Genomic DNA, 24,543 nt, shown 5'->3' with positions numbered 1-24,543 from the left:
ATTGATTCTGAGGAGAAGAGAAACTTGGAACTCAATATAGCAGCAGTACAAAATCATTCTGAAAGAACAAAAAAACCTGCATTTATTTAAATTATATACAATGAGGAAGAGATTGCAAACCAGTAATGGGTGAGGATGAAATATTTTAAACTCAAAAATATATTTACTACCTGTTCCATTCTGTCTATCCATAACTGCTGCACTTATCCCCCAAAAAATGTATTTCCCTTGTGTGTAATACTGTACTAAAGACACGGTGCTTTAAAAATAGATTTTAAAAGGGTAACATTATGAAAGAAATAGTTCTAGCAAGATCAAGCATTAGAGAGATTTGCTAATCCAAGTGAGAAGCAGAAACTAAACATTGTTTTTTGAGAAAATACCATGGTATGCTTATTCTTTATGATTTACATGACAAATGCCAAATACTGGAGAGAAACTCAAGCAATGCTCAGTAGGAAGATGTGATTCCTTGATAATTAAAATATTCTATTTTAAAATAGAAAGCATATGTATCCTAAATATTAAAACATTAGAATTTAACAGCATCTTGAGAAATTATTGGAACATTGTTAGCTGTATCTCACTTCTCAGAAAAGAATCCATAATCCAGTTATGAAAAAAAAAGCAAGTTACAGTTATGTTTTTTCTTGTGACAATTGGATGTGATTCGGTATAAACGCTATCTTATTCCTCCAGACTTCTACTTGTAACAGCTATGCCCTAGCTATAACATTTTAAAATAGAAACTATATAATTCAATTATAGTTTGTTGAAACTAATGTTTTTGCTTCAGCAAACACCCTTATAGAAGAAAAGCCTTTTTAAAAAATCATGTGTTCTCGGAAACAGTAAATATATCAGTAAAAGATGGAAACAGGCAATATGAAAAAGGGGTAATCAAAATTTTTGAAAAGAAAAAGGCTACATATCTAGAGAGCTCTTTTTCAGTACTCAGAACCTTAAAGGTACTAGAAAAGGACTGCGGTTCATCTCAAGTCCTTGTGCCGAGCATTTAATCTGAAAAGCTTTGCGCAATTACTGTACAGCTAGAAACAGGGATTTTTAAAGTTAGGCAAAATCCAGAACTACTAGGTAATGCAAATTCTACAGGACAACTATCAAGACAACTGTTACCTTCTGCAGGTTACTACAGGAAACATTATGAGATAAATATATTCCCCAAGCCATGCGAACCACACTCCTAATAACGACCGCTTGGGTATTTAGGTTTTTTTCAGAAATATCTTATGCAATTTCTCAAAGGCACAGCTATACCAAGTGCTGAATTTGAACACTTCCTTTCAGACATTTTTCAAAGGTGTTTTCTTTTGGGGTTTATTTTTTGGGGGTGGGGTGGTGGTGGTGTTTGTTCGCTTTTTTATTTTTTCCTGTGTTCTGTTAGTGGAAGCCTATAATTCAAAGCTTGTCTTGAAAATTGTTTTCTGCACATACAGAGGAAAACACTGGTCTGACTATTTTTCTAAAGTGGAAGTAAAGCATTATAGACTTTTATGTTTTACTACTGGTAAGAACGAAATTTTAAATTAATTCTTAGTAAAAACACATTACTGCAAGATCAGACCCTTAAAACATCTAGCCCTGTTTCACAGGCTGGTTTCATCAAATCTTCTCATCTTTGAACACCAAATCTCACTTTTGTGTTTCAGAATGCACAGCACTCCGCGCCATTACAAACTTCGTCAGTAATAATTTACTTAAAAAGAATTCCCAGCACTAAGGATATCAATAAAACCCAGAACTAGAGCATAAAATTGAAAAGACAGTTACACAATTCTGTGTGTGCTTGCTGCCCCAGCTCACTGCTATACATCTTCACATCAACCTAATTCATTTGACACACAGTCTCCCCACAGCTGAGAAAGCCCAGCTTCCTTACTAGTTCTTAGTAAAAGCTTAAATACAAACCCCACTATGCTTAAGTAAAGTTAAGATTGTGACAAAAATCAACAAAAGGCAGGAAATTCAAGGATAGTACTGACAATCCATGCTTAATTCGTGATTGCTTAACAAAAGGGCGAAATGCTATGAGGAACTAATGTTTAGCTTTAACTTCACTATGTTCTTGGGTGAACAGGTGTTTATCTCAAAGATTATACTAATTCAGTCCAACAGTCCAGATAAATTCTAGCTATTATTTAGCATTTAACAATGTGTTGGATGTAAAGAAACTGTTAAACTAATTGTCAGCATCCTAGCATGTTACACTCTAACAAACATCACTGATTAAAAATACATTTTGAGAAATTTAAGCTAGACAAACATAAAGACATAATAACATAATTTCTTTCAGAAATAAACAAAACATCTTTTTTGTAAACAAAAACCACAAAATTATTAATTTTCTAATGCAACATGAAATAGAGCAATATATATATATTTTTCTCACAAGTTAAAAACTCTCAGTATGTTCAATTCCTCTTTGAATCCTAATCTGTCTGGTTTTTTGCACACTATAAAAAACATTTGCTTGATCAGAAAAATGTCAGAGAAAGGAATGCAGCCTATGGCTGCATTATTAGGATGTAGGGTTTTTTAATTAATCTTTTAGGCTCCAAAATAAAATTTAGTATTTTAGCATGCTTTAGAAATATTAATTAGATACAGACATGTCTGCCTGGTAGTTTTGCATGCTGTCTTACGTAGAAATCAGAAAAACAGAAGAATGATATGAATAAAATGACTGAGATCGCACTTCATAGTCTTCTCCAGAGGACGTGAAATTACCTCATGCATACATACTTTATTGCATTATTGCAGAATAATACCTTATTGCAATTAACTGTTATTAATAACAGTCTTTGGTGCAATTATTTTCTTTATTTATTGCAATTATTATTTTCTAATGTCTCAAATTATTACAAATTTTGTAGGAAATAATATTTTTCCAATTGAGTTACTAAGCAATCATGATCTTTTCCCAGACGTCAAAATTCTGCTAACTTTTGTAGCATCAAAAACTGCTGTTTATCCACTTCAAAGAGGGCTTTCAAAACCCTGCATCTGTACTTCATCAGACTTACAAACCTGGCATCAAGATTTTAATTGTCAAAGCAAGGACAACTACGTGTTTCACCCTCGGGATTACCAAAGAAAAAAGCATAGCTGTCAGAGAGCTTCAGTTCTTTGTGGAGCCTGAACAACTGTGCATGTGGAGATGTAAGTCTTTGTAAGACCATGGGACACACCTACAAGGTCCCACAAGAAGTCAGGCATGTGCTTCTCAGCTGATTTCCTTTACTTGACCAAATACAAAGGTGCAGAGTACATAAGGGCTTAAAAAGCCTCTGAGGAGGAGAATGGCTGCTCTTCTCCCTCTGAGAAGAGAGGTAGGTTCTTTGATAAAGGAAGTTCAGCAACAAACTGAGCTCACAGCACAGTAAGAGGCTCACTTTTTTTAACTTAACAGCACCACAAACAAATGTGGGAAAGTCTTCAACTGAAGTACCAGAAAATTAATGAAAAAGGAAGAAAGGAAAAGGGCTACACCCTGCAACACTCTTGTTAAACTAATTAATATCAACTTCCTATCACATTTTTAATCTAGGGCAAAGTTTTGGCTTTCTTAGAAACCATAAATTATGCTAAAAATTCTACTTTGTTGCAGTTTATTTTGCATTTTCAGCTCAGATATCAAAAGCAGAATTTATTTGTCACGCTCAGATATGCTAAAGATTACAGTGCTAATCAATTAGTCAATAATGTATCAAAAATCAGTTGGTATCATAGCTACCTTGCTGGATGTCTTACTGATCCTTAACAGCAAAAAGAGTAACATCTTTAAGTGAACTGTAAAAACTAGTACCAACTCTATCAATAGAAAATGTTCTCAAAGTCCCAGTGATGCTGAGTGACTGCAGAAACCAGAATATTAGTGACAGGTGAATCTCGGTACACAGAAATCAACAGAAGCTTAGGTTGGACAAAGCTGATCGGCCAAATGCTATATATATTCTCCACTCATTCATTCTGTGAAACACACTGCCTACTTTTCATCCAGCCATGGACACTTCTTTTTCTCTCTCTCCATTCTTTTACAAGTAAAGGTTTCCTTATCCTCAGTTTCTTTGCTTCAGTTTCTCAGTTTTTTCCCTACTTTTGGGAGAAATACTGTTTTCCTCTCAGTAACTGCAGTGAATGAAGAGCGAAATCTATCTGAGAAATTATTGATCCTCAAGATGTGGATCCCATCATTCCCATGATAATTCTTTCTACATGAGCTGTTGAAGTCAGAAGGGACAACAGTAAGGCTGGTACATTTCTAATACAGAGACAGAATGGACAAGTCTCTCTCATGCTACAGCAGTGGCAATAAACACCTTCATTATGCACAATGCAAAATCAGTGAATTGCAAAATTTGAAGAGGAAAATAAAAGAATGAGTTTGTGGCCACAAACTACATCAAAGTAATTTATTACTTTGACATAGTAATTCATTATTAAAAGCTATAGAGCGTAAAGTTAAAATATTAATAATAATTAAAAAAAAGTGAATGAGAAACAAAATCTGAAAACCTGATGTGACCATCTCAAATATACAGCTTGTAAATACTAGTGAAATTCACGTATGCAGGTGGGAGACAGACATTTCAGACTGTGGTCTTATTTTGAAGTCAATATCTTACTTGAAAAAAAACCTCCTAAATAAGATAAAACAAAGCAGCCTTTGTAAACACAAGCAAGTGCTAAGAATTTTTCCTATTCTAAATACAAAATATGTCTCTCTCTATGGCCTATCAGACAGGATATTTAATTCCTCAGGTGCTTCTCTCTATTTTATCACAACAGCATTTTTAAGGGATCATCAAGTTAATTCAAATTTCATGGCCTACAATAGTCAATCAATCCCCATTCTTATTTGCTTAGTTATGCTTTTACAGCATCTAGAAATGCCTATTTTTGGATTTTCTACCAAATGCTCTCCTGTCTCCAGGATAATTCCAAGGGGACTGTATCCAGACTACCCAGTAACTGCCAATTTGACAAGGATATTTTGCAGCAAATACATACATTGACTTTCATACTTCTAATTACATGTATTTTTAAGCATGTCAACCACTTTTTGTACATTTCCTATTTTTATGGATAAAGGTTAGAAATTTTTTATCTCTACATTTCCAACACTTTCTATAAGAGTCCCTGTGAACTCCAGTTCAATATTCCCCCCCAAAAAATATAGGTATATTACATACCATAGTCAGTGATCTTACAGGATACTAAATACAGTTCTTTCAGGTTCCGTCCTTCTCTGGCAATGACCTCCACACATCTGGAAGACACACGGCATAAAACTACTGTTAAAAGACAATAAATAATTTTTAAATAGCAAGAGCACAATCCACAGGTGTAATGTGCTGTATCTCAATTTCTTTATTTTGTAAATTGCTCTGAATTTTCTAAATTATTTTCTAAATTGCTGAAAATGCATATGGCTACGGGTATACACTTCAGAAAAACAGTATTTTAAACTGAACACCTTTATATGAATATTTTCATAAGTCTATGAATAGTGACTTGCTTGAAATATATACAGACAAGTCTTTTGGAAAATTAAGAAAATGTGATTTTCCATTTCTTTATTACTGTATGACTTCAGAAAGTTTCTATGCAAATTTCAAACTTTAAGAGTTTTCTTCTAAGGAAGAACTATAAATGCACTGTAATGAGCAAAAATGGAAGAAAATGTAATTTTAAATTCATGTTTGTATTTCTTCAGTGATTACTGCATGAGTCAGCGTTCACCAGGGCCCGAAATGCTCTTGGTGTTCCAATATATTGCTAGAGAAGCTTGTAGAGATGAGAAGACTATGAGAAGCTCATTTATTTACGTTATCACAGCTGTGATGAATATGCAATGAAACACAGAGTTTATATTAATCTTGTTTTTTGATTTCTTGTAAGCAAGAAAATTATTATTAATTAATTAATGAAATGAAATATGAGCTTATTACGTACTTGTGGCCAAGCCTAATGCTGTGTTTCCAACTGCATTGTTTATAGCACATCACTCAAAAATCATAGATTCATAACATATATTTTCAGTCCCAGTAACGTTGATCAGCTGTTCATTAGATCAAATAGCATGACTACTGTGCTATTTTCTACATAGACATTTTTAAAAGTGTATTTTACTGGATAAATTGTCTGTATTTCTTCTGATCCAATATATTCAACTTTAATTTTCAGGTCAATTACCCAATCACCTACTCTGATTCTTAAATCAACCCTGGTACAGTACATGAAATTAAATTACTTGCCAATTTCTAAGAAAACAGGTATTGCTGAATGTGTCATAGTTTGAAAAATACACCTACATCCTCAGGGACCTTTTGCTTTCATTTACCACCACCAATAGATTATCTCCCAATCTGATTTAACTGTTCATGCCGCCAATTTTAGGTTTTAAAAGCAACCACCTAATTCTGACAGTTTACAATAGGAAATAACAACAGTCCTTCACATCTATTCGTCCACTCTCTGCTTCCTTCTTCTAAAATATACAATGAAAATTCACTAATAATAATAAAACAGCACACCTCTGACAGAGTACCTTAATCATAGTTCCTGTAACACTATTACAAATTTTCAACCCTTGACAACTGAGAGGGCCTAATATTTAGCAACTTTTTGCAATGCTTGTCATTGGGAAAAGGTTCCCTTTCTTTACAAATACATAAAGAAAGGAAAGTAATATTTAGCACAATAACTTCTGACAGGGAAGTAAAACAGGGCGAACCTCCAGATTCTATACTTGTTTAAATCCATAACTTTTCTGCTAAGAAAATTAGCAAGCATGACACTTTTCTTTTAGAAACTACACCAGGACTATGCTTTTAAATATAAAGTAACTCAGAACTATATGTTCCATCAGGTTATTTTCCTAAAAAACTGATCAAGATTTAGAGCATTTAACACATTCTGTGTACGTGAAAAACTTCTGTTCCCGTAAGACATAATTTTGAAGAACACACTCATCTTTGTTAACTGGCTTATTGAGATAACTAGACCATGAGGAAATTTTTTTTAATTATTTATTCCAGAAAAATACTTCCTAATAATAAGATTTTATTGCTAATATTAGTAATATAAATAAATAGAAAATCATTATAATGTATTTTACTAGGAGTAGTTTCATTAGACATTTCAGCAAATATAAACTGAAAAGTCAGTATTGAGGTTAAAAGAAGCTTTTATTAATTCTTATCATATAAATCATTTAGAAGAGTAATGATGCTATGAAACACTTTGGATAAAAATTCTGAACATAGAAAAATTTTTTGAAATTTTTTTCTAGTGGCTTTAAAAGTTTTCAAATTAACAAAAATTATATTGCAGTATAGCAGTCAGTATCTAAAAATACAACCACAAGACAGTCAAGATGACATAAAAGACTACCTAATTTTCTCTACAAGCTCAGTTACACACCTTTTCAATCAGTCAGGGTCAAAGCTGTATTGCCTGTGCAAATGCAAAAGTATTTGACTGTGTGGCCTTTATAATTGTATTCTTTAATCCTTCCAAGTACAACCAGCTCTAAGGGTTAAAGTTTTTTCAAGTGGCTTGAGTGACTCCAATCCTGTTCTCAGTGACACCCTCAAGTCTAAACGAAATACAGTTCACTTTCTGCTACTGGGAAAAGAAAATCTTCAGAATCTTCAGCTATCTTCATTAAACAGGAAAAAAAAAAAGAAGAAAGAGAAAAAAGGCAAAAACGGACCTTTGACAGCCTCATTTCCTTTTGTTTCTTGAAAATATTAAAATCACCTAACATCTAAAAGAACGAGGTAATGACACATCTAGTTTGGAGAAAAAAGAAAAATATATATAGCTGAAATACTGAATCTATGGCCCCCACGGCGTGCCTGCGGAGCTCCGGGGACCCCAGCCCCTGGGTGCGGCCATGGTTGGCCCCCGCCCAGGCCCCAGCAGGAGAAAGGAGAGAGAGAGGAGCCTTGCCGGCGGGTACTGCGCCCCTGTGGAAGAGGAGAGGGGAGCTTTGGAGCACACAGAGGTTTGTCGTTCCAGGTCTGGGGGAGGGGAAGGGTGTCGAGCGGGCCATGGGGGTCCTCAGACTGGTGGGAGTGCAAGCGGGGCAATCCTGTATGAAATGTTGCAGGTGAGCAGTGCGCCTGAAGACACGTGGTAACACTGTGGGGTAAGGATAAGGTCAGGGTGGATAATGGGTTCTTTTAGAATGTTGCGGGTCCTGGATGGGTTGGGGCCTTGAAAGGCCCCCCAGCCTTGGATGGGTACAGGGGCCAGAACGGTTTGTCTGTTTGTTTGGTTTTGGCTCACCTGCAGCTACTGCCCAGGTTCGGCATGTTCTGGATATATTTGCTTTGCTCTGTTACATCCTGAAAGGGTGTTCAGGACAAAGGGTTGTTCCTGGGTATTTCCTGAAGATTGTATATAGATAGGTGATAGCAAAGTAGGAAATGAAAGACTTGCCCAAATCGTTCTAATAGGAATGAAGCCTGTGTACCCCTATGTGGTTGCGAGCTATGCTGGCGATGGTACATGCCTTCGGTAGGGTCACCCATGCCAGACAGGTCAAAATCGTAGGGCCAGATACACTACATTCTTGGGCAGGATGAGCTCGTTAGCCTTCTGGCAGTCATCCTAGGAGAAGGACAACTCTAATCCCAAAGCTGGGCAGATGGAGCTTGCTTAGCCCTGTAAGGCCATACATCTAAGAGAAGGTCACTCTAATTAAACCTACGTCCTGAGGACCTCGCTGCCACCGTCCAAGCTCGCTCGGCCCTGGGAGATGAACCTTAGGATTTAAAGGTGGGTTCAGTTCCGCACATACTGCATCTCACCTAAAAATCCATTGCGCAGGCTTGAAGGCTTTACCCACATGCAAAAAGTCCTGTAGCGACGGGCGAGGGTCGAAACGGTAGATGAAAGGTGCACTGGAAGCCGCAGACCCAACCCTGCATGCAGGCCGTTCAGGATATTGGTCATTAGAGACTGACCGGAGATGACAGTCTCTTGGGGCAGCACCCTGAACGACCAAGCAGCCTTTTCAAGGACAGCACTGCTTGCTCCACTCGGAGAGGGGCCTAGAAAAGGTGGCCTAAACAAAGCTCATCTCACTTTCACCCGGTTGGTTAACCACAGACCAACAGGCATCTTCTTCCAATGTGGTCGCACAAAGATCAAAAGACAAAGGCATGCACCTGCCTCCAAAGGTGTACCTAATTAACTACATGCCTTTTGCAACCAGACGTGTCTATCTCATATTGGCCTTTTTAGCCACCAATGGGCTTGCAACAAACGTGGGTAGTGCTCTTCCCAAATCTTTGTGAAGCCAAGCCACGATGATGACTGAATCTATGGAGTTTTTTGTGTGCTTTCTATACCTTGCACCAGTCAATCTAATTACAGTTTTAATTTCTATCATCCTTTCTATAGATCATCCCCATGTATATCAACCGGCAGAGACAGAAGAAACAGTTTACATGGCCTTATCAGTCTCTGCTTTGTAGAGGGTCACACAATACATAATTGCTACTAACAACTGACTTCTTTACAACCTAAGGAAAAATAAGAGTAGTTGTGTATTTATTATTTTTACCTTTTAACCTTTGTTAAATATGACAGCGAAGAAAAAGGTTAAAAGAACAAAATTAAATTAACCTTTTCTAGAAAACAAGGATAATCTTCATTCTGTTGTAATAATCCATCAAAATTATGTCAGATTATTGTCATAGCTATCATTGGAAGTATTTATATTTACAATGTTGCTCAATTAGACAACAAAAAAGCCTAACCTAAAAAAAAAATTAAAAAAATCAGCATTATACTGGTAAGTAAAAGAGGCAAAGTTATTATTTAAAGCAGTGGCAAGTTACGGAAGTGAGCAAACCAGAAAACTGAACCCCACGAAAGTTGGAGACTAACATGGACATGGTGGCAAAAGCTGTGTACCAAGGCTAAAAGAATTTTTTAAATCTCTTCACTCAAGATTACTGAACAGGCTTTTAACAGCTGTACAAAATGTATTAAAATATAAACAATCTTCCAAAAAGAAAAGAGACTTTCACACTCAAAATAACTTATTACCAAAAATGAGACAAGGGTTCACTAGCCAAGGAATAAAGAAATAAAACTATAATTAGAACTTTGATAATATACATGCCTGGATCAGAGATGGCCAAAGTTAAAATTTCTTCACTTCCTTCTTTGTAAATGAGTATCATTTAGAACCATATAACACATTAAAACATCAAAACAGAGAACATGAAATATTAGGAAGAAACTGCTTATTCATTAAACCTGAAAATATTATCTAACAAATGCTTATGTCAAGCTTTCCCTAGACCTACTCAATATTTTATGAATGCTGTTCTCTGATAGACTGATAAGCAATTCAGTTTTATTGCATTTGATTCTAAAAGTAAGGAAATAATATCATGCACTGTGAAATTTATAGTGCAATCAGGAGCAAGGAAAAGGCAAAGAGCACAAACTGATTTCACGTAAACAAAGCCAATCAAACAATACTTAAGAAACCAAGAATATAACTAAAAACATACCTACATACTATTAATTCAAAATAGTCACAAGACCACAGAAGTTTGGAAGATAACTAGAGCTTGCTGAGCACTGCGATGCTGAATGTACCAACATACCAGCATCCCAAAATTCATTATGTTCAGAGACTAACAAAAACCTGATTGCCTCTTACTGTTGTAATTTCTAAAGATGTCTTTCTACTTGAAAAGCTAAAAAAAAAAATCACAAGATGAAAATGATATAGCTATAATGTATAAGTGTGTGTGTATATATATATATATAAAATGTATATACATAAATAAAACTCTGTGTTACAGAAATTTGTCCAGTAACATGTACTTGTGTGTACTGCTCTTCTCACCTGGTCTGTGTACAAGACCAGAAAAATTATCAAAATGTACAAAGATTTAGTGGCATAGACCTTCTCTGACAACACGACTCTTTAACAGAACTGCACGACTGAAACACAGATAACTTCAAGTTTAGGCCCATCTTCTTGATAACTTCCCACAAATAAATTTATGCAATGATTTGTCATAGTTAATGTTTATGACTTTCCATGATGTACTGCAGAATGTAAAGCTTAAAATTAAATTCCAACAAACTAAAAAAAAAATCATTATTTCAAAACCCTTTAATTTTCTTCTCTTAGCCAACAGAAACCTACATTCTTTGACTCAAATAAAGTAAACTGCAAGCTTCTACCTGTAAGAAAAGATAACAAAGATCCTCGAGTTACAGAAAACAATTGTATTGTACATATATATGTACACAGAGCTTTTCTGTTTTTCATCTAAATCTAAAAACATTGGAAAATTGTACTTGTGGCAACTGAAAGGACCTAATGAGAAAATATGAGTACAGTATTTGTGGTGTAACTGGTCCTGGGAGACCTTGTTACAGTCTGAGATGCTCTTCAGCCCTGAGCGAAGCTAACAGGAGTTGCCATATACTGTTGATGAGTTTACAATTTGAGGGAGTGAGTTTCCTTCACCACAGAGGTGTAAAAAATGCAAAACATTAACGTACTACCTAAGATTCAAAGTGAGCATCAGACTATTTATATGTCTGCTTTGCATTTGACTGCCATGCATTTGTCTTTTAAGCAATGAAATGAACACACCTTACTATCCTTTTGAAACCTAACCAAGAGCACTATTAGGAAGCCAGAGAGAGCTTGGGAAGAACAGGAACACAAAAATATGCCTTAGAAATCAAAAACCTTTCACAAAGAAATATATAGTGCTCCTCAAAAATTATAGTTTTAATGGTTAAATTCAGGCAGAAGACAGTAGCTGTACATAAAATAATACAGTCATTGGTTTGATGACTTAAATATTCCAATGGAAGGCAATAATGCAATATAATAACCAAGTCTCTCCCATAACAAAACCAAACCTCATACTACAGAAGCATATACAGTCTTAAAAAATTTATGTATTCTGAGGCCTTCTGCACTCAGAAGGAATCATTTGAAGGCTAACATAATGAAAATACTAACATTTTACTGAAAGATCTATAAACCTTTGTAAAACCTCATAACAATAAATGATGAACTTCATAGACTGATGGATACATATTCTTGGTTCACGATTCACTTTCACTGATCATTTTATTTGCATTATGACCAATATATCTCTTTCAATACATTTGTTTACTGTTACTTTATACTAATAAGAGGTATGATTTATACTTGTCTTTCAGTTAGCCTAGAACACGGTTTTTACTGCCATTTTAACATTAGAATCACATTCAAAATATATATTTAAATGGTTTTGAATTTCAACACCAAGAACTGCATCTATAAGAAACAGTATTAACCACAGAGCTAGCAAAATAGAGTAAGACTTTTAAGCAAAACCACAAACAGAATCTGAAGAGTACTTTTTATCTGGAGCCAATATGCAAAGTGTCATTAGTTATACAAGTTAACAGCAACTATCTTAAAGCAGTCAATGTGATTAGCAGGGAGGTATTCTTAAGAAAATCAATATAATTTAAAATTAGGTTTGCCAAACAGTTTTGCCACTTACAGCACAGGAAAACAGATTAGCTTTTTTTTTTATATTGGAACTCACAAATAACAGAGGTGAGGGCAGACAAGTCCCACAGTGTCTGCTAGCGCTCTAAGCTAGTCAGATGCACGCAAGCTCCAGCCAGAGAGCCATACAGATAAATGAATCAGCTCTGTGCTTAAGCTATTATGCCCTGTCTTTCAGCAATAAATATCTATTTTCAAATATTTATTAGTAGTCTTATCTAAAATGAAATGCCTCCTGTTACCCTCACTGCATGTAAATCCAGCAAGCAATTAAGCCAAGAAAGGAGAGATTTAGCAAATTGTTTAATTCCACTATCTGACTTTTACACGTAGTAGTATTCCAGGTGGCCTTTGGTCCCTTTCTGGCTTGGAGGAACTAGGTACCATAACGGATTTAACAGAAATAAACAACTAGGAAAAATAATCTTATTCTAAACTCCTCATAAATCTGATTTTCTACAGCTAATTATGCTAAAGTCTGGAAGACAATTAAATGATATCTCTTTATTTTTTAAGAACTCTGTAGTATTTTGGAATTCACATTTGAGATGAAAAGATCTGATACAGCATTTCAAATACAGTTTCCTACATCCATTGTGGCAACCTGTCTACTGTCATAAGCAAAACCAAGGAACTGTTAACTACCAGCAAGACAATGCATATTTCTTAGCAAGGATTGTTTTGTATTACAAAACCAAACAGTGGCTTCCTTCCTGAACTGTTTCAGTGGTGCTCTTCTGCTCGCAAAACATTTGCATTCCTGGTATGATACTGATGAATTACTCTACTATGAGTGGCCAATGGCTCAGACTCCCAAAGCACATCAGTGACAAGCAGTGTCCCTCAGGTGTCCATATTGCAACCAGTGTTACTTACTATCTTCATTAACGACAGAGATGAAGGGAGCGAGTGCACCCTCAGCAAATTTGCAGATGACACCAAGCTGAGTGGTGCTGTTGACAGACTTAAAGGAAAGAATGTCATCCAGAGGGACCTGGAAGAGCTCTAGAAGTGGGCTCACGGGAATCTCATGAGGTTTAACAAGATCAAGTGCAAGGAGCTGCACCTGGATTGGGGCAACCCCCAGTATCAACATAGGCTGGGGGATGAACAGATCAAGAGCAGCCCTGCTGAGAAGGACTTGGGGGAGCAGGTGGGTGAGAGGCTGGACATGAGCCAGCAATGTGCACTCACAGCCCAGAAAGCCACGTGTGTCCTGGGCTGTATCCAAAGGAGTGTAGGCAGCAGGTGAGGGAGGGGATTCTGCCCCTCTGCTCTGCTCTGGTGAGACCCACCTGCAATGCTGCATCCAGCTCTGGGGTCCCCAGCACAGGAAGGACATGGACCTGTTGGAGAGAGTCCAGAGAAGGCCACCAAGATGGTTAGAGAGATGGAGCACCTCTCCTATGAGGAAAGGCTGAGAGAATTGGGATTGTTCAGGCTGGAGAAGAGAAGGCTTTGGGGTGACCTAACTGCAGTCTTCCAGTACCTGAAGGAAGCCCACAAGAAAGATGGACTTTTCACAAAGGCATACAGGGACAGGACAAGAGGGAATGGCTCCAAACTGAGAGTAAGTTTAGACTGTATATTAGGTGGTGAGGCACAGGTTGCCCAGAGAAGCCGTGACTGCTCAGTCCCCGGAAGTGTTCAAGGCGAAGTTGAATGGGGCTTTGAGCCACCTGGTCTACTGGAAGGTGTCCCTGCCCACGGCAGGTGGTTGGAACCGGATGATCTTTAAGACCCCTTTTAATCCAAGCCATTTTAAGATTCTATGATTTGTGTACCAGTGTAGAAAAAGAATTGCTTACATACACGTTGCTTCTTCACACAGTTAGTCATGATGTCACACTTCCTAAGACACATGTAGAGGTAACTCTCATAATGTTGCCTACATGTAAATGCAAAAATGTGCAGATTTAGAAAATGATTACTGCACAGTAGCTACAGACAAGATCGGGAGTTTGTAAACTGTAAGTTCTATTTCTATGCACATAAGCAAATCCTTGTGAATTCAAACAAGATATTTGAAGTCCCACTGTCCCAGCAGTGTACCAGAGAAGGTGAGGTGATATTCAGATGTTGAAAGTGTGTTCTGAAGGTTGAATCTTTAGTTGAAATGACCTAATAACTGATGGAAAGGAGTTAGTAACATGGAAATGTTACTAACATGAAATGACTTAGTAACATGGAAAGGAGTTCAGAGACAGACTACCACACATGCTGCAAATTTAGAGAAGTGTAAAGGAGAAGAGACCTTCAGGAGAAGAAAAGCTTCAAGTTTTGCTATAACTCTCTCTCAGTACAAACCACCCAAGGGTGTACACCAGCTCAGTTGCACCATTTTGTGCATGGGAAGAGACTGGGCTTTGAGCAGGGGAGGGTAGCCTTAATTCTTCCTCATCTTTGAAAGATTATATTTATATGCTTCAGACCTTAAGATGTTTCCTGGAGTTACAGTGGCCTCAGTTTTGACAGACTTTTTTTTAAGTAGTCTTGTGCTATACCATTAGGATTTAGTATATGAAGTAAGATAAAAATAGCCCTCTTTTTTCAAAGAAAAAAGCTTCCAAGATTAAGAACAAAAGTAAGAAATGGGAACTGTACTGCTGTGCTATAACTTCCCAAAACTATTCTTTAGAGTGTCCTTTTGGAATGCTTGGATAAACTTTAAAATACTTCCATGAAAATAAAAAAAAATTCACCTGATATTTTGAAAATAAAATACCATGTTTATACAGCTCTGTACTTCTTGATCTAAACAAGGACTGCACACATATGAAAGAATATTTCATCACATTCACTGCTTGATTTTCATACCACAGGGGCTGACATACACTTCACTGAGCTTGGCACATAAATAGATAATCTTCTCTACTGAGATTTACTCTTTCAATCCCTTTTGCATCTCTTACTTCTTTTCTAATCCAGAAAAAAAACCACTAACCTCTACCAGCTATTCATTTAAAGACCATCCTTTCCTGAAATGACACTGCAGATCATGGTCAATGGGTCATGTGGATTGAGAATGGACTTCATCAAGGGTCCCTCCTGCTAACTTTAAGAAAACAGCAAAACCTGCCTCATTGTCTCCTTTTCAAAATGGAAACATATTGTATAAATCTACTTTTATACTGAGTTGTAAATAGACAGTGAGTAAATATTGGTAAAGGCTCAATTCTGTGAAAACATAAAATCTCAATAAAAGTTTCAGTAAATATTCTCAATCCTATTCATGAGAACAGTAGTATTGCTAAAAGTTATGATCTAAATTTAGACAAGATGAACAAGGTTTACACGGAGAGGTAATTTTTTCCATTGGACAGCAAAAGAAGTAAAGTCTTTTACAGGACATAAGGAAGCTTTCTGCAAAAAAGTCCTATCATCACATCTGATATTTCTCCTCTACTGCTGAAGGACATTCAAGTTTGTAGAGAATTTCTGCTTATATGAAATGATGATGGAGCAGAAGAAGAGCCAAGATAATCAAAGAGGAAAAAAATAAAATCCAGTACTCACCATAATTCATGTATATTCAGAATTGATTTGGGGTGCAATTCTCTTTAAAAATTAGAGCAACTTGGTAGATCTGTTACATTAATTTAATTGTGCTGAAGTTAGCAAAACTGATGAAAGAAAAAATCAAGCTCAATGCATTTTTGGACAAATGTTATAGAGAAGAGAGATTAAAGAATGTGAGTAATAGCTGAATGCTGCAGTTCTCAGGTCTCACCCAAAGGGTAGCACCACAGCAAAGCTTGTATGTGGAATTTTCTATACGTCATACATAATACCTTACCTGAAATTTTTTAGTATACAAATTTTAGCTTAGAAAAAAAACCCTCCATGTGTACTAAAATCTTAAAAGGCCTTGATTTGCCAAGAAGTATTTTCTAAATGTTGGTAACAATGCCAAGGTTCTTAGAAAATTTACTTTAAATTAGGGAGAATGCACTGAGACAGAAATGACTCTAAAAAAAACCCCCCCAAAAAACCCTGACCAAAAAAAAAAACCCAAACCAAAAAAAGCACCTTAAAGGTAAATTTCAGAAGCCCTTCATAAAATGATAATGAATTCCTTTCCATAAGGCTCTCAGCTACCACTTCTGTTACTGGTATGCTGCTTGAAGAATGCAACAGAAAAAAGCTTGATGATACTGTCTGTGCTTTGTATGAAGTAAAATTGCCTCCTTTTAACTCAGACAAGATACTAGCAAATATATTTATTAGAAGCTGAAAGAGCACTACTTCTTTCTGTGTGTCATGATCTTAGTAGATTGCCATTTATACTCTCTAAATGCAGATTTTAATACCACCTAAAAATGTATGAACTTCACCTAGTACTATTCAATCTGGAAGTACTTAACAAGGTAACTTTTCATGTAATCTTACTGGAAAATAATCTGTCTAGACAGAATACTAGGATATATTGTGCCCTTTCAAACTGTAGTGAGAAAACAAGACAGTTCTCACTAGCTGGAAATTTCATAACTGAGCAACTACACATTCAGTTATAAATGAAGAAACTTTTTTCACTTCTTCCAGTCTCAAGGTCCCCTGTGTCTTGTTGAGAGGGTTCTGATTTTGTCAGGCCTTCAGAGTGGTGGTAATTATTTACATTTGTTGTATCAGCATTGTTTGTAGTTTTGTAAAAGAAACATTAACTTAGGGATACTTGCCTGCACTTGCATCTTCAGATTATTGTTTGTTTGGCTACCCTAAAAGTTATCTAGTTGTTAAAAACTAATAATATATATAAATATATATATAATATATATATAATGGCCAGTCTTCGCGAGCGAAGATTTTGGGAAAGGTCATTAACCCTTCGAGCCTGCGCGGTGGATTTTTTAGGTGAGACCCAGCGTGCGCTGAACTGAGCCCACCCTTTAATCCTGAGGTTCATCTGCCGGGGCCGAGCAAGCTTGGACAGTGGCAGTGAGGGTCTCAGGACGTAGGTTTGTTTAGAGTGACCTTCTCTTAGATGGATTGCCTTACAGGGCTGACGAGCTCCATCTGCCCGGGGGGCTGGGAATCGAACCCGGGTCGCAGCAGTGAGAGTCCTGCACCCTAACCACTGCTGCACCCTAACCACTGGGGCCCCTGGTGGTCTAGTGGTTAAAAACTAATAAACTGCCACCCAAAACAACATAAAAAAACTTCAGAACAAGTAGAAGGACTTTGACTGAAATTGTATGAGTTTGCTATCTTTTTCTCCTTAATTTTTCAAGGCATTTAACAAACCTGATGGTTCATACAATCAAGCTGAGTTCCTCAGTTCATTGATGTGAATATCCTAAATCTCTACAGTCTAAGTTTAGATTCTGACAAACCTCAGCTAACTTTGCACTGAAAGAGAACAGAAATAGTCATCTGATGCCTTAATGGCATCTCAGCTATGACAGTGGCTATTATGTTCTGCTGCAGGACAATAAGAAACAGCATCAAATCATTTCTTAAACCCACAAGGGTGTAACTCTCTAAGCCATTAGAAATTATGTAGTTAATGAAAATCCACCTATTAAGAAAGCCAAGGAAGTTTTCATGTGTTTTATTTTTGCCTCTCTGGAGAGTTAAGGCAAGAATTCAGTGATGTATTTATAAATCACTAGACATAACTATAATTCCATAGATTTTTTTAGCAAACTGTTATTAATAAAATATTAAAAAATCAATGGAATCACTTTACTCCAGATCTATTTCTTCCTACTTCCCTGCAGTAATATTATACTGCATTAAAGTAATAAACACCACTGATGGTTGAAGCTTTCCAAGGAAAGGACAGCGTTAATGTATTAGTCTGAGTTCTAAAATTTTGCAGTCACTTAAACCAGATCAAACGGAGGTGGAATTGCCTGCTCCTCTGTGCAAGAAGTCATTTCTATATAAAAGTAACACAGGCACATTTCTTCACTCACCAGGGAAGTCGGGGAAAAGCAAAGTAACCAGTGTGTGTGCTTCATAGAAACAGTGGGGGGGATGAAAATGTTACATATTTTCCATATGTGCAACTTTGAGAAATCACAGAAGGAATAGTACTGAGACCTAAACTTGCTTTGCACTTTGTTAGATAGGTAAGCAAGGCAGTCAGCAGAAGTATGCTGATGGTCAGTTGGAGCAAACATGTCTCCACCATTCAACACAACGTTTCAGGTTACTACAAAATTAATTCAAAACAGATACTATTTGTTGAAGTTATTCTGACATCTACTATGTTCAGAATTTCTTTGGCTATCACCACATTTACTGTTCTGGCACCAAATTAGAAAAAGTGTACGAAGAAATCTCTGAACTAGCATAAGCCCAGGATGAATTTTAGGAATAAATACTGTGTTTAGAGGATGCCTTGTTTTCTCTAACATCTACTGTATGCTAGGACATCTACAGGTTATACTGACAAAGATGATTGGAAAAGATTATGCTCTCATTCTCTTAGTTCTGACTAAATTACTAGTTTTCAAGTTTCCCATGGAAGATCCAAATATTTCCTAGATTATTGCCAGAACACATAAAGGAGTGTGTTACTCATTGCTAGACATAGTCCTGTAACATTTTATAAATTCAAACTGTCATTTGGAGAAAAGACTTCTTTATATTCTTACTAACTTGCCTGTACTTGAGAGAGGCATCAATCAAATGAAGTTTCTATTTGCCTTTAGATCCCAGCATCTACAGGAGGACTGAAAACTTGTTTTCTAATTGCAGGACTGGAATTCCATTAGGAGGTAAATGGGCACTGAAAGTAATTCACAAAGCACTGGCGATGTTGTCACATTGGACTGAAAGATGAGCTTCTACCTGTTGCTCTATTTCATTTTTCATCTGGTACTTTTAAGCCTGCATGAGGCTGGTTTAGAGAGAATGACCTTCCCCATGGAACAAAAATCACATTTCTCCATAAATCAAAAATGCAAAATCCTTTACCATGGCAAATAGTTTGAAATCTGTAAGTCCACGTAAAGATTCTCCATGCAGTGGCCTCAAACATAATTAGGCCTTCAAAGTGGCTTGATGACAGGCTTAATTACCTCTACCACTGGTGTGATGGTTTCACTTTAGGCCTTCCTGGGTGGTTTCACTCTAGGCTGGAGTAACCAGCTTGTAACCAGGAAGGAACTAGGAAGGTGACCACGGAAGTATTCCATGCTATTCCTTTACGTAACTTGAGGTATAAATAAAGCCAGCAGGAGGGACCTCGCTCTCTTCCTTTCCGGCGAGGTTCGAGAACGGTGGGTCCCTGTTTTGGTCTGGCTTATCTGGAGCTGAGGCCTGCAGTGACTGCTGTTATCTGCCACGCGTGAGGGGAGAGCGCTGGGCCGTGTCCAGCTGTCCTGCTTCTCTCAAGGGAAGTGGTGAGATTTTGCCAGTTCTTCAGTTTGCTGGTTACCAGGTTTTTAGATTGTGTAGACTGGTTTTGGTTTTGTCCCTGCTCGTCCTATTTTGTCTTTTCACTTCTCCCTTCCCCTCTTCCCTTAGGAAGCTATTTAGGGTTTCTGGGGTTATAGGTATATAATATTCTCACAATATATATCTGTTCTATATGTAAAATATATATATTTTTGCTATAGCTTTGGCTGCTTGGTTCGTTTTTTTTTTCTTCCCTCTCTGAGAAGCAGGCCTTTGTTGTCAAGTTTCAGAGACTTGGCGGGAAGCCAGCCCTAAACTTGCACAACTGGTTACTTCAAAGTGTTAATATCTTAAAATATTTCCTGTACCAGTTACCATTCTAATGTGCTTATGGAGATGTCTTTTAGTTAACGCTGGTCTTGGACATACCAGGAAACATACAGGTAGTGATATGGCTGCCTAAATATGTTGCCTGAGGCCACGAATTGAATGAATTACTATTATTTAACCACTTAAAAATAATGTATCGGTTTCCTCTAAAATAAATAACTACCAAAAAGCAGGAAAAGTAGGGCCAGACTCTTCATAGTCACATTCTAGCCAGTTGTTATGCAATGCATGCAGTTTTCCGAAAGGCACTCCATTAATAAGTGGAATCCTAATGCCTTTTTTGATTTCAGTGACTTCAAGTTTAATCCTAGTCTTAGAAAAGACTTCACTTTGTTTGTCCGTCTGGTATCAGGATGAATTCTTCACCTATATGGCTGAAATTCTTCTTAGTATCTGTTGCTTTTTGTTGAGAAAATGATGACAGTAGCTCTGCTTATTTCTCTCATAACAAAACCAAGGGGAGTATCAGTAATAAGCAGAGCTCATAGGCCTTGAGTTTTTCTCCTCCACTGATTTTAATGTGATCCTCATTTCCTGTTTGACTTGTTTGTGTGGCTCTGGCAGAATTATTCACTGTACCCTAGGCACCTCAAGGTACAATTTTATTCATCACCATGATGAAAAAAAGTCTGAGCATCTTCAGGCTAACTCCATCTCTGCTAATCTACTGAATAAAATTCACCACCCCTGTGATGGGGATTGGGACAGCAATGAGACTAGATCAGAGTGAAATAATGTTTCTGTGCTAGGTGGAGCCATCAGCTGAAGTACCAGATTGTGAAGAATACAAGGTACATGTCACAGGAAACCCAACATGACATCCTTTACCGAGATCACATAAATCTATCATGAAACCAACTACAGACTAACTCTTGTCATCAGTCATATTTTGCAGTTCAGCAGGTGCTCAGTGTAGTCAAACAAGATGGTGACCATCATAGGTACAGAAACAGGTAATGCATTTGGATCCATACCTTTAATTTTTAATTCAGCCACCACCAAATTAATTTTATACCTGCACCTTGTAAAGAAGTTTTTGAAGTATTTGCTTCTTACAAATCTTTTGCTTACATATATGAATTTTACAAAGTAAGGTCTTCTTAACCTTTCATAATTGCAAATAGTGCAGAATGTTTCCTAATTGAATTTTCCCATTGCATTTTTCTTCACATATTTTCTTGGTTACAGTTTGTATTTTCACTTAAAAAACTGTAATTGATGGATCTTGGCTGGCAAAGATTCCCTCCCATTGTATGCTACAGTTACAAGCAGACAAGCTTATGTTAGGAACACTGGGTCAGCAAGAAGGAAAACATTTTTGAATCAGGTATTTATATTTCACTTGAATGGCCTCTAGATGAGGGTTAACTTGTTTAACTGAAGATTTAGATACTTCCGATAACATCAAAGAGTCAGCTATGATCACTGCAACACTGGGATCACTGAACTGTATATTTAAATGGAGTACTAAGCAAATAATAAGCAGGCATCAGTTGAGACTGAAATGATAATAATTAAGTCACAGTTTGCTGTCTTTATGATCTTCTTTAATGCTAAGGTTTTCAGATAAAGATTTTTGTATGTATTGTAAAAATTGCAATGTTGAAATGTTAGTCCTTCAGAGATGTATTTATTTTAATGCTTAATATATCTAAATAATAACACTGATGGAAACACACCAGAAATACAGTATCTGCATATTGTTACACTTCTGTCAATATAGGTTTTCCCCAGTTTTTTGGTCTAAGGATATAAAAACAGTAATATATTGTGTGCAGATATACTGCAGAGAGGAAAAGGTTTTACAGGACATAGTTCCACCCCTTACTATCACCTGCAAACAAAGCACCGCCACTTTGCGTATATAAATTAGACACATATAATGTGAATCTAAGCCAGTCCATAAAACAATTCTAGTTTTCTCCCAAGGAGAAATCCCAAAAGTGTGAATAAAATATTTTTTTTTCATGTCACAGATGGATATGGCTGCAGTCTCACTCTGACTACAGCTCAAGGAGCTGAAACCAATATAAAATTTGACAAGAAATGCTTTTTAGAGCATTCCTCTTACTATTCATCAGAAATAATTAACTCCAAATGTCCATAGCTTTCAGTAACTCTGACTCAGACATTCTACAGGATTTTGCAATTATTAAGAGTCAGTGTGAATCTTCTGTCCACAGATCATCTTGATTTCAAATCCAGATAATTAGCTCATATCAATTAGTTAACAGTTAGTGTTTAAAATAAGGTAGACCCTCCTTTAAAACGAATTCTAATAAATCTTATTTTTATATAAACAACAGTTGTTAATCAATAAATTAGAAGAATAGTGTTTCAGTGAAATGGATGCAACACAAAAGACAACATTAAAAATTGGATGCAACATAAAATAACCCATAAGACTTTGTTACTGTGATATGATGATAGATTAATAATCCACAATCTTTAACATCATGATATAAGAAACCAAGATCATGTCAAGCATGAGAGAGAGATCTAACTGAAATCCAGATACCTCTTCAACTGAATCCAGATTTGAAGACTTTTCTGTCCTTTAATAACTTCAGAAGTGTAGGAATCACAAAATAGCCACAATTCTTGCCCATCAGCTGACATCAGCTATCATAACTACAATCAACTCTCAATACATTATTCTGAACCATGTTCACTCTCAGTATAAGAAATTATGAAAATAAGAACTGTCCCTGCAAAAAATACCACAGCGACTATGGTAATCTCAGGTTTTGGTTTCCTGTGTGTCTCTCTTTTCTCAGGCTGCTGGACACAGAAAAAAGACTCCCTTTTCCCCTTAGCCAGATTCTTCCTGCCAGTGGTAACCTGGTGATTTCTAAAATGTCTCTACTTTTCAGCATGGCTTGTCTTTGTGAAAAATGCTTGGACAAAGCCCGATAACTTTGCCTCCACTGCCACCCTCTGGGCTCCTTACTTCAAAACTAAGACTGAGCTGTGGCATAGAGATTTCAGGATGCCTTGACACATAACTGCCTTGCACATACTTATTAACAGTAGTTCCTATTTATACAGCACCTTTCTACTCTAAAGAGATCTCTGTCAAAGAGCTTTATAGATCTGTTCATTACATCGCAGCACTAATTTAAAACCAAGAGCAGTCAGAATCATTTTAATCCTGGAAATAAAGATAAGCCTACACTATTATATAATAATTACATAATATATAATTTCACAACTGATTTGTGACTGTACATGAGGACATATCCTACTGCTAAGAGCTTACCATTTATATTCTTATTTCACTTGCAAGTAAAAAAACCTCACTGAAAATCCAAAGTCCTCCAGGTCCATTTCTATTTTACCTACTTACACAGTTTCAACACCATAGGTTCCTATATTAAATATATGCTTATGTTTGTCAAACATCTGAGAAGTTTATTTGTTCTTTTTTTGTTGTTTTGTTTTTGTTGTTTGTTTGGGGTTTCTTTTATTGTTGTTGTTGGTGGGTTTTTTAACATAAAAACGAAGTGACAGTGGTAAAAAGGAGCTGACACAGACTTGAGCTGCAGCACAGGAATAGCTCTTGATATGGAACTCAGCATCTATGTTCATTTCCTTCTGTTGTCTTAGATGATTATTGTATGCTGCAGCATACTCCTTGACAACAAGGAAGGCAATTAGACCACTACAAACATTGGCTATAGTTTGAAACATTTAGGAAGGGTTGGCAGATAGGAGCTCCAACTGACTGAAAAGCTGGAATAGGAAACTAGATCTTCTCACCTTCTTAAACATGATCTCACCCTCCAGGGTCCACTATGTAAACTTACCCTCATAATTATTTTCAATTATATTCATCCAGACTAATTTTGCTTGATGTATTGAGATGACAAGGTAACAGGTCAGGATTGAAGGTTACTAAGGGTGAAAATAGTGATTTGTCCAATACAGTGAAAAAGAATTTTCAGGTTATGTTCATACAGTGGGAGTATTTCACTTCCTATACAATTCGGAAAACTTCTTTAGCCAGGCAGATCTATTATAAAAAGAGTAATAAAATAAGCATTTATGCCTACCATCACATCTAGGCAGATGGGTAACACTTCAAGAATTAAAGCTTTTCCCAAAAAATTCCACAAGTATTGAAGTCGTGGCTGAAAAAAAATGGGGCTTTGCAAACATCCAAGAACTACTAAAGAATGTTTTTCCTCTTATAACAAAATACAGGATAAGAAGAAGAACAAAGAAAAAGA

General features: G+C 36.5%; 1 protein-coding gene across 1 annotated transcript in view; it reads right to left on the bottom strand.

Annotated features, from left to right (window-relative positions):
- The window catches only part of FBXL17 (F-box and leucine rich repeat protein 17), a 297,305-nt gene that overhangs the window by 97,781 nt on the left and 174,981 nt on the right, over positions 1–24,543 (bottom strand). Inside the window, exon 7 of the mRNA XM_017812707.1 lies at positions 5,214–5,290. Coding sequence (XP_017668196.1) covers positions 5,214–5,290 — 77 coding nt within the window. The remainder of the gene's footprint in view (positions 1–5,213; positions 5,291–24,543) is intronic.

This window comes from Lepidothrix coronata, unplaced genomic scaffold (assembly GCF_001604755.1).
Source record: "Lepidothrix coronata isolate B3197 unplaced genomic scaffold, Lepidothrix_coronata-1.0 Scaffold37, whole genome shotgun sequence".
In the NCBI taxonomy this organism is placed as follows: domain Eukaryota; kingdom Metazoa; phylum Chordata; class Aves; order Passeriformes; family Pipridae; genus Lepidothrix; species Lepidothrix coronata.
Note: the sequence above shows the minus strand (reverse complement) of the source record. Positions and strands in the feature narration are given on the sequence as shown.